Below are 15,235 nucleotides of genomic sequence, written 5' to 3'. Positions count from 1 at the left end.
ATGAGTGATTTTGCCCAGTGAAATAATGGCCCAGAAATCCTGCGAGCGATTGAGGGAAAAACTTAAAGATGCGCACCTACCTGTTCCTGCTGCGCGAGTTCCCGGTCCTGAGGCCTCCACTGACTGCGCATCGCAGCGCGTGCACATCAGGACGAGTGCAGGGCTGGAGCTGCAGTCACATGGTTCTGGGCAGCCAATCAAAGTAAAGTAAATACTCATTCATAATAATGGGAACTTCGTAAGTTTCAGTTCCCATTATTATAAATGAGAATCACCCCCCAAATACATAAAACACTAATAAAAAATAGACCACATATTTTTATTAAATTAAATTAAAGTTATTTATGTATTATAAAAGATATATATTTTTCCATTTTTTAAAAAAGTTTTTTTAATTATGGTTTAAAATAAACTTACCATAGTGGGGAGGGTTTTTAACAATACAATGTGTTTTTATAATTTTATTTTCATTTTTTGTGTATTTTAAAACTCTTATGCCTGTAAAAGTAGGCTATGCGCCTGCTTTTATCAGGCGCAAGAGTTTTCAGGACATTTGCTGGGCAAGATATGGGTAAATACCACAATCTTACCCTTGCAGATGTCCTCACTCCCGAGATGCGGAGGATCTATCAAGCTCCAGCTTGACAGATGGGAAAAGCGGTTTTCAATGCATGCGCATTGGGTGCTGAAAACCGGCTTTGCGATGCCTTCCCGGGTCCGTACACACTCCGTACAGACCCAGGAAGCAGCGTTTTCTGGGTCAATGTATTGACAGACACTGCAGGGAAAGGCCTGCCCCAGCACACAATAGTGCCAATGGTAGTGGCAAGGAAAATAGTGTTAGCTGCATGCCTCTCAGCCACAAACCTGGCCATAGTGATAAGGGCCTTCAGGTTGCAAAGACCATTGGTGAACAAGAGGCTACAAATCAATCTGAACATCCTCTTGGGTGTGGGACCACACTTTTATGCACAAGAGATTGCAAAGCTCTCTTCTGGTCCAGCAATTGAATGCAATACCAGATATGAAAACTGAGCTGCACAGATCAGGAAATTACAGGTTCAGAATCAGAATCTTACAGAACAAAAGGAGACCATCTGGCCCATCATGACTGTGCTGGCTCATTGAAAGATGTCCAATTTAGTCCCACACCCCAGCTTTTTCCCCATTACCCTGCAAGTTAGTCCTCTTCAAGCACATGTCCCATTGCCTTTTGAAAGATCCTATGGAATCTGATTCCACCATCCTTTCGGGTCATGTATTTTAAATCTTAACAACCTTCTGTGTGAGAAACATTCTCCTCATTTCCCCTCTAATTCTTTTGCCAATTATTAAAAATCTATGACCTCTGGTTACCGATCCACTTGTCAGTTTCTCCCTACTTGCTCTATCAAAACCCCTCATATTTTTGAATACCTCCCCTTAACCTTCTCTGTTCTAAGGAGACCAATCCCAGCTTCTCCAATCTCTCCGCTTTAACTGAAGTCTCTCATCCCTGATGTTCTTGTGTTCATATATTATCCTGGTAAACCTCCTCAGTATCCTCTCCAAGACCCTGACATCCTTCCTAAAGTGTGGTGCCACCAATTGTGCACAACTAAGTCATGGTTTAGCATGACTTCCTTGTTTTTGTATTCAAATGCGCCTATTTACAAAGCCAAGTATCCCATACGATTTCTTAACGGCCTACTCAACATCCCCTGCTGCCTTTCAAAGATTTGTGAGTATGCACCCCCAGGTCCCTCTCCTCTTACACCCCCATCAAAATAATACCAATTAGGTTGTACTGTGGATGCTCGAAATCTGAAATAAAAACAGAAAATGCTGGAAATACTCAGCAGGTCAGGCAACAACTGTGGAGAAAGAAACAGAGTTTGAAACATAGAAACATAGAAAAATAGGTGCAGGAGTAGGCCATTCGGCCCTTCTAGCCTGCACCGCCGTTCAATGAGTTCATGGCTGAACATGCAACTTCAGTACCCCATTCTTGCTTTCTCGCCATACCCTTTGATCCCCCTAGTAGTAAGGACTACATCTAACTCCTTTTTGAATATATTTAGTGAATTGACCTCAACAACTTTCTGTGGTAGAGAATTCCACAGGTTCACCACTCTCTGGGTGAAGAAGTTTCTCCTCATCTCGGTCCTAAATGGCTTACCCCTTATCCTTGGACTGTGACCCCTGGTTCTGGACTTCCCCAACATTGGGAACATTCTTCCTGCATCTAACCTGTCTAAACCTGTCGGAATTTTAAACGTTTCTATGAGATCCTCTCTCATTCTTCTGAACTCCAGTGAATACAAGCCCAGTTGATCCAGTCTTTCTTGATATGTCAGTCCCGCCATCCCGGGAATCAGTCTGGTGAACCTTCGCTGCACTCCCTCAATAGCAAGAATGTCCTTCCTCAAGTTAGGAAACCAGAACTGTACACAATACTCCAGGTGTGGCCTTACCAAGGCCCTGTACAGCTGTAGTAACACATCCCTGCCCCTGTACTCAAATCCCCTCGCTATGAAGGCCAACATGCCATTTGCTTTCTTAACCGCCTGCTGTACCTGCATGCCAACCTTCAATGACTGATGTACCATGACACCCAGGTCTCGTTGCACCTCCCCTTTTCCTAATCTGTCACCATTCAGATAATAGTCTGTCTCTCTGTTTTTACAACCAAAGTGGATAACCTCACATTTATCCACATTATACTTCATCTGCCATGCATTTGCCCACTCACCTAACCTATCCAAGTCACTCTGCAGCCTCATAGCATCCTCCTTGCAGCTCACACTGCCACCCAACTTAGTGTCATCCGCAAATTTGGAGATACTACATTTAATCCCCTCGTCTAAATCATTAATGTACAGTGTAAACAGCTGAGGCCCCAGCACAGAACCTTGCAGTACCCCACTAGTCACTGCCTGCCATTCTGAAAAGTCCCCATTTACTCCTACTCTTTGTTTCCTGTCTGCCAACCAGTTCCCAATCCACGTCAGCACACTACGCCCAATCCCATGTGCTTTAACTTTGCACATTAATCTCTTGTGTGGGACCTTGTTGAAAGCCTTCTGAAAGTCCAAATAAACCACATCAACTGCTTCTCCCTTGTCCACTCTACTGGAAATATCCTCAAAAAATTCCAGAAGATTTGTCAAGCATGATTTCCCTTTCACAAATCCATGCTGACTTGGACCTATCATGTCATCTCTTTCCAAATGCGCTGCTATGACATCCTTAATAATTGATTCCATCATTTTACCCACTACCGATGTCAGGCTGACCGGTCTATAATTCTCTGTTTTCTCTCTCCCTCCTTTTTTAAAAAGTGGGGTTACATTGGCTACCCTTCACTCCATAGGAACTGATCCAGAGTCTATGGAATGTTGGAAAATGACTGTCAATGCATCCGCTATTTCCAAAGCCACCTCCTTAAGTACTCTGGGGATTTATCGGCCTTCAATCCCAAAAATTTCTCCCACACAATTTCCTGACTAATAAGGACTTCCGTCAGTTCCTCCTTCTTACTAGACCCTCTGACCCCTTTTATATCCGGAAGGTTGTTTGTGTCCTCCTTAGTGAATACCGAACCAAAGTACTTGTTCAATTGGTCTGCCATTTCTTTGTTCCCAGTTATGACTTCCCCTGATTCTGACTGCAGGGGACCTACATTTGTCTTTACTAACCTTTTCCTCTTTACATATCTATAGAAGCTTTTGCAGTCCATTTTAATGTTCCCTGCAAACTTCCTCTCGTACTCTTTTTTTTCCCTGCCCTAATCAAACCCTTTGTCCTCCTCTGCTGAGTTCTAAATTTCTCCCAGTCCTCGGTTTCGCTGCTATTTCTGGCCAATTTGTATGCCACTTCCTTGGCTTCAATACTATCCCTGATTTCCCTTGATAGCCACGGTTGAGCCACCTTCCCTTTTTTATTTTTACGCCAGACAGGGATGTACAATTGTTGTAATTCATCCATGTGGTCTCTAAATGTCTGCCATTACCCATCCACAGTCAACCCCTTAAGTATCATTCGCCAATCTATCCTAGCCAATTCACACCACATACCTTCAAAGTTAGCCTTCTTTAAGTTCTGGACCATGGTCTCTGAATTAACTGTTTCTTTCTTCATCCTAATGTAGAATTCCACCATATTATGGTCACTCTTTCCCCAAGGTGCCTCACACAATGAGGTTGCTAATTAATCCTCTCTCATTACACAACACCCAGTCTAAAATGGCCTCCCCCCTAGTTGGTTCCTCGACATCTTGGTCTAGAAAAACTATCCCTTATGCATTCCAGGAAATCCTCCTCCACCATATTGTTTCCAGTTTGGTTAGCCTAATCTATATGTATATTAAAGTCACCCATGATAACTGCTGCACCTTTATTGCATGCACCCTTAATTTCCTGTTTGATGCCCTCCCCAACATCACTCGTACTGTTTGGAGGTCTGTACACAACTCCCACTAGCGTTTTCTGCCCTTTGGTATTCCGTAGCTCCACCCATACCGATTCCACATCATCCAAGCTAATGTCTTTCCTTACAATTGCATTAATTTCCTCTTTAACAAGCAACGCCACCCCGCCTCCTTTTCCTTTCTGTCTATCTTTCCTAAATGTTGAATACCCTTGGATGTTGAGTTCCCAGCCTTGGTCACCCTGGAGCCATGTCTCCGTGATGCCAACCACATCGTATCCGTTAACTGCTATCTGCACAGTTAATTCATCCACCTTATTCCGAATACTCCTCGCATTGAGGCACAGTGCCTTCAGGCTTGCCTTTTTAAGTCACTTTGACCCTTTAGAATTTTGCTGTAAAGTGGCCCTTTTTGTTTTTTGCCTTGCGTTTCTCTGCCCTCCACGTTTACTCATCTCCTTTCTGTCTTTTGCTTCTGTCTCCATTTTGTTTCCCTCTGTCTCCCTGCATTGGTTCCCATCCCCCTGCCATATTAGTTTAACTCCTCCCAAACAGCATTAGCAAACACTCCCCCAAGGACATTGGTTCCCATCCTGCCAAGGTGCAGACCGTCCGGTTTGTACTGGTCCCACCTCCCCCAGAACTGGTTCCAATGCCCCAGGAATTTGAATCCCTCCCTGCTGCACCACTGCTCAAGCCACGTATTCATCTGAGCTATCCTGTGATTCCTGCTCTGACTAGCACGTGGCACTGGTAGCAATCCTGAGATTACTACTTTTGAGGTCCTAATTTAGCTCCTAGCTCCTTAAATTCGTCTCTTTGGACCTCATCCCGTTTTTGACCTATATCGTTGGTACCAATGTGCACCACGACAACTGGCTGTTCACCCTCCCTTTTCAGAATGTCCTGCACCCGCTCTGAGACATCCTTGACCCTTGCACCAGGGAGGCAACATACCATCCTGGAGTCTCGTTTGCGGCCGCAGAAAAGCCTATCTATTCCCCTTACAATTGAATCCCCTATCACTATCGCTCTCCTACTCTTTTTCCTGCCCTCCTGTGCAGCAGAGCCAGCCATGGTGCCTTGAACTTGGCTGCTGCTGCCCTCCCTTGATGAATCATCCCCCCCAACAGTACTCAAAGCGGTGTATCTGTTTTGCAGGGGGATCCAGTTGATCCAGTCTCTCCTCATATGACAGCCCAGCCATCCCTGGAATCAGTCTGGTGAACCTTCGCTGCACCCCCTCAATAGCAAGAAAGTCCTTCCTCAGACTAGGAGACCAAAACTGAACACAATATTCCAGGTGAGGCCTCGCTAAGGCCCTGTACAACTGCAGTAAGACCTCCCTACTCCTATAGTCAAATCCCCGAGCTATGAAGGCCAACATACCATTTACCTTCTTCACTACCTGCTGTACCTGCGTGCCCACTTTCAATGACTGATGAACCATGACACCCAGGTCTCGTTGCACCTCCCCTTTTCCTAGTCTTTCCTAATCAGATAAGATTCTGCCTTGGTGTTTTTGCCCCCAAAATGGATAACCTCACATTTATCCACATTATACTGCATCTACCATGCATTTGCCCACTCACCTAACCTGCCCAAGTCGCCCTGCAACCTCTTAGCGTCCTCCTCACAGCTCACTCCACCACCCAGTTTAGTGTCATCTGCAAACTTGGAGATATTACACTCAATTCCTTCATCCAAATCGTTAATGTATATTGTAAAGAGCTGGGGTCCCAGCACTGAGCCCTGCAGCACTCCACTAGTCACTGTTGCCATTCTGAAAAGGACCCGTTTATCTCGACTCTCTGCTTCCTGTTTGCCAACCAGTTTCCTATCCACGTCAGTACATTACACCCAATACCATGTGATTTTGCACAACAATCTTTTGTGTGGGACGTTGTCAAAAACCTTCTGAAAGTCCAAATACACCACATCCACTGGTTCTCCCTTGTCCACTCTGCTAGTTACATCCTCAAAATATTCCAGAAGATTCGTCAAGCATGATTTCCCTTTCATAAATCCATGCTGACTTGGACCGATCCTGTTACCGCTTTCCAAATGCGCTGCTATTTCATCCTTCATGATCGATTCCCCTGGAGCCATGTCTCCGTGATGCCAATCACATCGTATCCATTAACTGCTATCTGCGCAGTTAATTCATCCACCTTATTCCGAATGTTTCAGGTCAATGGCTCTTCAACATGGAACGTTAACTGTTTCTCTGTCCACAAATGCTTCCTGACCTGCTGAGTATTTCCACCATTTAGATTATACTTCCTCTCCATCTTATTTCTCCCAAAGTGCATCAGTTTAATCCATTGGAGCAAAAAGTTGAAGCCAACTTTAAAATCTGTTCCCTACTCTTAGGGTCCTCAGAGACACTTTGATTAACAATAGTTTGGGAAAAGACAATAGTTCAATTCCTAATCTTTTCTGGGCGTTCCCACATTGGGAAGCCCAGCAAACGGGAAAATCGGAGAATGAGGTGGGAGGCAAGGAAAATCCCCTTCTGGGCATTTATCTAATATTGTAAGACCTGTGCCATCTGTTGGCTCAGACCAGGCTGCACTCCCACCCCTTGGAAAGGTTCAGAATTCCCGGAGTTATACTAAAGTGCTGGAGATTGGCAATTCGGGTGTCCACCTTGTTTACTGGACGTTTGTGTCCGGGGAACTGCGCGTTCCCTGGGGGCAAGGGCTCGGATAATCGGGACCCGTATCTTTTGTTCACAACAGTACTTCAGTATAGTTTATATAATTGCGGGAAGGGAAATTCCTTATTAGTTAATCATTGAGACTGAGAATTAGATATCTTAGCCTGCAGTAAGGATCATTTCACAGCAGGCGTTTACTACTGCTCTTTGCCACAAAACCAAACAGGCTTAGCTGCATGTGACCCCGAAATATCTACAGAAGTGGGGGTTGGTGACGTTGAAAGAGCTTTATTGCAAACAGTTAACCAAACCAGGCTATATCTAACAAGACTATAGCCTGTTATGATTTCATACTATCAATCGGGATCTGTGAGCTAAATGTCCCTCATTTAAATAAGATTAAATTAACGCAGTCTCAACTTGTCTTCTACACAATAATAATTATATTACACAGAAAGTTGCATTAAACAGTATTAGAAGTACATATATTAGGATTGAAGAACACTTTCAGGAGCTTTGAGCTTTCACATGAAATTTAAAAGAGCTGCTAGCTGACTAGACTACCAGTTCGCTTAGTTTCAGTAAATTCACCAGCAAGGGGCAGTCTAACGACGTCCTGTTGACATTCAATGGCATTTCCATTGGAAAATCTGCCACCATCAATATCCTGGGGGTCACCATTGACCAGAAACTTAATTGGACCAGCCACATAAATAAATTGGGTACAAGAGCAGGTCAGAGGCTGGGTAATCTGCAGCGAGTGACTCACCTCCTGACTTCCCAAAACCTTTCCACCATCTACAAGACACGTGTCAGGAGTGTGATGAAATACTCTCCACTTGCCTGGATGAGTGCATCTCCAACACTCAAGTAGCTCAACACCATCCAGGACAAAGCAGCCGCTTGACTGGCATCCCATTGACCACCTTAAACATTCGCTCCCTCCACCACTGGTGTCTACAGTGTGTACCCTGTACAAGATGCACTGCAGCAACTCGCCAAGGCTTCTTCGACAGCACCTCCCAAACCCATGACCTCTACCACCTGGAAGGACAAGGGCAGCAGGCGCATGGGAACACCACCATCTTCAAGTTCCCCTCCAAGTCACACACAAAGTAGTGAAGAAATATCAGTAATAAAAGTTTTATGGTACTTGGTTGGGCAGTAGAGAACGAGAATTTTAAATGAGAGGGGAGAGGAGTGGAGTATGGTGAGATGCTGAAAGGAGGAGAAAGTGCCAGAGGAGTAAGGTGTGATTTGTTGATGAGAGCCACACGGCCACCATGGCGGTCTGAGTGGGACAAGTGGTGGAAGGTACAGCCGGGTGGGAAGGCTTCATTTAAGGGGAAGAACATAAGAGCATAAGAAATAGGAGCAGAAGTAGGCCATCTGGCCCCTCAAGCCTGCTTCACTATTCAATAAGATCCGATCCTGGCCTCAAGTCCACTTCCCTGCCCTATCCCCATAAACTTTTATTCTCTTATCATTCAAAAATCTGTCTATCTCCACCTTAAATATATTCAATGATCAAGCCTCACGATCCTCTGGGAGAATTTCTTTTCCCTCATTTCCATTTAAAATGGACGAACCATTATTCTGAAACTATGTTCACTAGTTCTAGATTCCTTCATGAGGGGAAACATCCTCTCTGCATCTACCCTGTCAAGCCCCCTCAGAATCTTATACGTTTCAATAAGATCATCCCTCGTTCTTTTCAACTCCAATGAGCATAGGCCCAAGCTGCTCAATCTTTCTTCATAAGACAACCCCTTTATCTCAGGAATCAACCTCGTCAACCTTCTCTGAACTGCCTCCAATGCAAGTATATCCTTCCTTAAATACGGAGACCAAAACTGTACGCAGTACTCCAGGTGTGGCCTCACCATACCCTGTACAGTTGTAGCAGGACTTCCCTACTTCTATACTCCATCCCCTTGCAATAAAGGCCAGCATTCCATTTGCCTTCCTATTTACTTGCTGTACCTGCATGCTAACTTTTTGTGTTTCATGTACAAGGACTCCCTGTTCCTTCTGTACCACAGCATTTTGTAATCTCTCCCCATTTAAATAATAATATACTTTTTTATTTTTCCTACCAAAGTGGATAACCTCACATTTTCGCAAATTATACTCCATCTGCCTAATTTTTGCCCACTCGCTTAGCCTGTCTGTATCCCTTTGCATATTCTTTGTGTCCTCCTCACAACTTGCTTTCCCACCTACCTTTGTATCCTCAGCAAATTTGGCTACAGTACACTCAGGAAGGTGTCATCACCTTTGAACCAGGTTACTGCCAGGGCCATGATATCGATGCCATCATCCACAATAAGCTTATGGATGGGAAGGACCTTGTTCGCAAGAGAACGGATGTTCTGGAGGGAGATGCGGAGAGGGTCGGTAATGGCTGCCCCACTGTATTTGTCCACAGGGTCAGTGCTGTGGCAGGGGTGAGTTGAATGGCAAGGAGATTGGCAAGATTAGCTTCCAGTGGGCGCGCTGAGCGGGAAGGTTGATGAGACAGTAGGATGGGACAGTTGGGGTTGCTGCTTGTAAGGAGGTAGCAACGAGTGCCATGGTGGGCCCTTCATAGGATGCTGAAGGAATGCAAAATTCACAAGAAACCCCCCCTGTGTTTGGGCTCATTCGAAAGGAAATTTAATTTGGGACCATCTACCAAAAAGTTTGAAACTCTAAAGTGCTTAGGAAAGAAACTACGAACTTTAATAGAATTTTGGATTTTAAAAGACAAACTCGAGGCTGTGGGTGGACTTACGGAATTAGCAAGAGACAGTCTAATTAAGTGAAGCTACCTGGGTGTGAGAACTGAGTTAACCTGTCTGCAAGAATGAGTATTCGAAAATTCTTCCCTCACAAGAGACATTAACATCACAAAATAACCCAGAGGTAGCTACCCATCAACATGGATCTGGACAACCATTTCAGCATATACATCACAAAGAGGCCCAATCCAGCCTGTATGCAAAAGACTAAGCACAAAAGGACATTGCAATTACCAAACTAATATTTCCATCAGGAAACAGTTTTAGAACATCAACCCACCCAAGACATATCAACTTTTAATGAGCTCGACAAAGTATTACAAAGAATAACCAAGCACGCCAAAATTATACAAAGGATTTTGAACAGATTTGGCGGCAAGATTAGAACCACTGAAATCGTATAACTGACCCCTGTTTTCAACAGAGGTTAGGTGGTTGCTAGGTAGCTACAAGGCTGCTACCACCTCAGATGACACTTTGACTGACAGACTAGTACCACACTACACTGTGTCATCAAGATAAGGAGAGAAACCAACGCGACGGTTGTAAACTAACTTCTCCAGCCTCGAAGTCCTGAAGTCCTGAAGGGAGGAAGAACATCACCATTGCAGCAGCGACCGACACAGTCAACGTGGTATCAAGGGAAAAACAACCGTGATTTACCGTTAACTATCAAAAGAGTTGGTAAGCTTAGTCCCTGCATGCCCTGGAGTCTAACCTAGCTAGAATTAGTTATGGGAGGTGGGAGGTATAATTTACTGTGACCCCCTTTGAATGTGTAATGCATGGTTCTTTATTAGAATGATATGTGATTTTAAGTTTGACCTTGTACCTTTCCTTGTATTGTTCTTCATTAGAGTGATTGTAAGTTTGGCCGTGTATTTTCTTACTAGAGTAATAAGCCTGTATTACTTTGACTGTAATAAAAACAAAGTTCTTTGCATCAAGCCAGTGTCCTTTGCACTTTTGTCACACCCCCCCAAATAAATCCAGAGTACAGAACCCAAGGGAGTGGGAGCGATTCGAACCGCTGAAATTGGTCAGAAGAGAACCTGACCCCATCATAGAGACCACACCCCTTACAATGCCAAGAGAGGCACAGAGAGAAGCTGTAGGCTTATCCAGGAGGGAGTCCAGCCGAGGACAGCGGCAGGAGAGTAGGGAAGGTCGAAGAGTAATGAAGGGTTGGGGTAGGGATTTAGGAGGACAGAATATCTGAGAGAAGAGAGATGAAAGGAGGCATGATCACAAGGGAGAACGGTCAGGGAGGGATAAAGAGAAAAGGAAAGAGGGGTAAAAGTGGAAAAGTATTGAATGACTCGGGTCCGGAGCGGCAGCCAAAGTGCGCACGCAAATGGACAGGGGAAAATTCAGGTTACATATGCCTGTTTACACTTCTTACATAATCCCTGCCCACTTGTAGCCATGTAGTCACCAGGGAAAGCCACAAAACCAGCAAAAAAAACACAAGTTTCAAACGGATCAAAAAATTGCTACACCCAGTACATTCGGATACATGAGTGTTACAATAAAATGTTACAATATATATAATTTGCCAACTGTCAGTCGACAGGAGCAGACTTAAATGGAACAAGCTGACTGCCTCAAAATAAGGACCATAAATCGAACAAAAACTTCTGTTCAAGTGATTGTCCCTCCACAGGCTCAGTGAGCATAGGCACTGAACCCTGGTCTGCTGATTCCCGGAAGGTTTACAGGATTAAGGCACATCGGTGTGTAGATCTCTCCCTCGGTCGGTGTGTAGATCCCTCTCTCTCCCTCTCCTTCGGTCGGTGTATAGATCTCTCCCTTGGTCGGTGTGTAGATTCCTCTCTCTTCCTCTCCCTCAGTCGGTGTAGATCCCTCCATCTCTCTCCCTCTCCCCGTCAGCATGTAGATCCCTTTCTCTCCTTCTCCCTCGGTCGATGTGTAGATCCCTCTCCCTCTCTCTCCCTCGGTCGGTGTAGATCCCTCTCTCTCCCTCCCCCTCGGTCAGTGTATAGATCCCTCTCCCTCAGTCGGTGTGTAGATCCCTCTCCCTCCCTCTCCCTCACTCGGTGTAGATCCTTCTCTCTTCCTCTCCCTCGGTCGGTGTGTAGATCCCTCTCTCTCACTCTCCCTCGGTCAGTGTAGATCCCTCTCTCTCACTTTCCCTCGGTCGGTGAGTAGATACCTCTCTCTCACTCTCCCTCGGTCAGTGTGTAGATCTCTCTCTCTCTCTCTCTCTCTCCCTCGGTCGGTGTGTAGATCCCCCTCTCTCTCTCTCTCTCTCTCTCTCAGTCAGTGTGTAGATCCCTCTCTCTCCCTCGGTCGGTGTGTAGATCTCTCTCTCTCTTTCCCTCAGTCGGTGTGCAGGTCCCTCTCTCTCCCTCGATCAGTGTGTAGATCTCTCTCTCTCTCTCTCTCTCTCTCTCCCTCTCCCTCGGTCGGTGTGTAGATCTCTCTCTCTCTCCCTTGGTCAGTGTAGATCCTTCTCTCTCTCTCTCCCTTGGTCAGTGTAGATCCTTCTCTCTCCCTCTCCCTCGGTCAGTGTAGATCCTTCTCTCTCCCTCTCCCTCGGTCGGTGTAGATCCCTGTCTCTCACTTTCCCTCGGTCGGTGTAGATCCCTGTCTCTCACTTTCCCTCGGTCGGTGTGTAGATCCCTCTCTCTCCCTTGGTCAGTGTAGATCCTTCTCTCTCCCTCTCCCTCGGTCGGTGTAGATCCCTGTCTCTCACTTTCCCTCGGTCGGTGTAGATCCCTGTCTCTCACTTTCCCTCGGTCGGTGTGTAGATCCCTCTCTCTCCCTTGGTCAGTGTAGATCCTTCTCTCTCCCTCTCCCTCAGTCGGTGTAGATCCCTGTCTCTCACTTTCCCTCGGTCGGTGTAGATCCCTGTCTCTCACTTTCCCTCGGTCGGTGTGTAGATCCCTCTCTCTCACTCTCCCTCGGTCGGTGTGTAGATCCCTCTCTCTCACTCTCCCTCAGTCGGTGTGTAGATCCCTCTCTCTCCCTCTCCCTTGGTCGGTGTGTAGATCCCTCTCTCTCTCCCTCGGTCGGTGTGTAGATCCCTCCCTCTCTCTCCCTCTCCCTCAGTCGGTGTTTAGATCCCTTTCTCTCTCCCTCTCCCTCGGTCGGTGTAGATCCCTCTCCCTCGCTCGGTCAGTGTGTAGATCCCTCTCTCTCGGTCGGTGTGTAGATCCCTCCCTCCCTCTCTCTCCCTCGGTTAGTGTAGCTCTTGTTTACAAGTAGCAAGATGAAAGTTCTCTTGACCTCTCCCCTCACCAAAGCTGTCTTTTTTTAAAGAGTCAAAAACAAAAGGTAATAAAGGGCAGAAATGGCACTTAAAAGGCTGCCCACCAGGTCCGGGAGGTCGGCTGATTGTAGACAAGCTTAGATACCCTTCTTCCACCAATGTACTCAATGTTTTATCACCTATACTATGCCTTTTGCTACAACAAAAATGATTGCAGAATGCCGTTTGAGTCCAATTCAGCTTGTCGCACCATCAAGTTGCTCCCAGGGTTCCTTCAGCCGGTGCTCTGTCTGTCTGGACGGCTGAAATCTGAAAACTGTTCAGTTAATTAAAAAACAGCCCGTGGGGGATTTCCATTAACAAATGGGTGCTGCACACAGACACAGTTCCAAGATCGCTTTCTTGCGACCGATCAGGCAAAAAGACATTGTGCAACTTCACACACACACACACACACACACACCGTCATGGAGTGACACAATCCCAAGGATCCACCTACCTTCTATATGTTTGCCACTCTCAGGAACACATCTAGCTTCCCTTGGAATACTTGCAGCGAATCTACACTGTCAATCCGCACATTATCCAACCTGAGCTGTCAGCTATTGTCCAACTTCTCCACCTCGTACTGCCTCTTCAATGTGTTTGCCCAGGACTTGTATGGTTTCCTCCACATGCCCACCTCAAGGGCCTTATAGTTGCCATTCCTCCACTTGTGGTATTTTCTTAACCGTTGATTATAGGTGACCTTTTAACGTGCAAACAAAATAAAGATAGATACAGGATTTGTTTGGGGGCTTCTCCCAATTGGCTGCCTCCCTCCAAATTGCTTACATCACCCTTTTCTAGGGCTTCCTGTCTTCAGGTCCAAATAGGATTTCCCTCCTTGCTCTTAATCTCTAGCGACAACAACTCCCTTCTATCGCTGGGATGCATGGCTTTGAAACGCACAATTTCTGAGAATGGATTTTCACTGGAGAAAACCAATCTTCATTAAAAGGAGAATTATAACAGGATAATATTTTTACTGTTCTTTCAGACTACACAAGTTTAAACTCTCAGTTCCGATGGGAGTTCTTAGCTAATGAAGTCTCCACTCACCATATAAACAATGAAAGAATTGTGACGTTCCTTATGTTGGAAGTGATAACCAAATCCAGATAAGTGTGTGCATGCTCATTTCTATTCACAGGATCCTGGGTGAAAAAAGCGTAGGAAAAAAAACAATTAAAAAAGTGCGGATGTGTTTCACATACGAACAGCGCAAACACAAGCTTGGTGGACCCTGATCCCCACCTCTGGATTTGTTTCATTCTTTATTCTTTTCAACTTTGGCAGCACTTGGTCTACGACTAAAATAACGTATTGTGACAGATACACAACATGTTGACATCCTTTGTGACTGTGACAAAGGCAAACTATCCCTCCTCATCCTTGACTTGTCTGCAGCCTTTGACACGGTTGACCATTCTATCCTTCTCAACGCCTCTCCACCATCGTCCAGCTGGGTGGGACTGCACTCACCTGGTTCCATTCTTATCTATCTAATCATCGCCAGAGAATCACCTGCAACAGCTTCTCTTCCCGCCCCCAAATCGCTGCCTCTGGTGTCCCCCAAGGATCTATCCTTGGCCCCCTCCTATTTCTCATCTACATGTTGCCCCTTGGCGCCATCAACCAGAAACACAGCATCAGTTTCCACATGTACACTGATGACACCCAGCTCTACCCCATCACCACTTGTCTCGATCCCTTCCTCAGTCTCTAAATTGTCAGACTGCTTGTCCGACATCCATTTCTGGAAGAGCAGAAATTTTTTCCAACTGAATATTAGGAAGATTGAAGCCATTGTTTTCGGTCCCCGCCACAAATTCCATTCCCTAGCCACTGACTGCAACCCTCTCCCCAACTTCTGACTGACGCTGAACTAGGTTGTTCGCAACCTTGGTGTCATATTTGACCCTGAAATGAGCTTTTGACCACATATCGGCAGTATAACTAAGACCGACTATTTCCAGCGCCATAACATCGTCCGTCTCTGCCTTTGCCTCAGCTCATCTGCTGCTCAAGCCTCATCCATGCCTTTGTTATCTCTAGACTTGACTATTCCAATGCACTCCTGGCAGACTTCCCAAAGTTCGGCTGCTCGTCTCCTAA

General features: G+C 45.7%; 1 protein-coding gene across 1 annotated transcript in view; it reads right to left on the bottom strand.

Annotated features, from left to right (window-relative positions):
- LOC139263078 (organic cation/carnitine transporter 2-like) overlaps window positions 1-15,235 on the bottom strand; it is a 138,700-nt gene that overhangs the window by 63,179 nt on the left and 60,286 nt on the right. The window contains exon 6 of the mRNA XM_070878620.1: window positions 14,180-14,274. Coding sequence (XP_070734721.1) covers window positions 14,180-14,274 — 95 coding nt within the window. The remainder of the gene's footprint in view (window positions 1-14,179; window positions 14,275-15,235) is intronic.

The sequence above is a fragment of the Pristiophorus japonicus genome, chromosome 1 (assembly GCF_044704955.1).
Source record: "Pristiophorus japonicus isolate sPriJap1 chromosome 1, sPriJap1.hap1, whole genome shotgun sequence".
NCBI classification, from domain to species: Eukaryota; Metazoa; Chordata; class Chondrichthyes; family Pristiophoridae; genus Pristiophorus; species Pristiophorus japonicus.
Note: the sequence above shows the minus strand (reverse complement) of the source record. Positions and strands in the feature narration are given on the sequence as shown.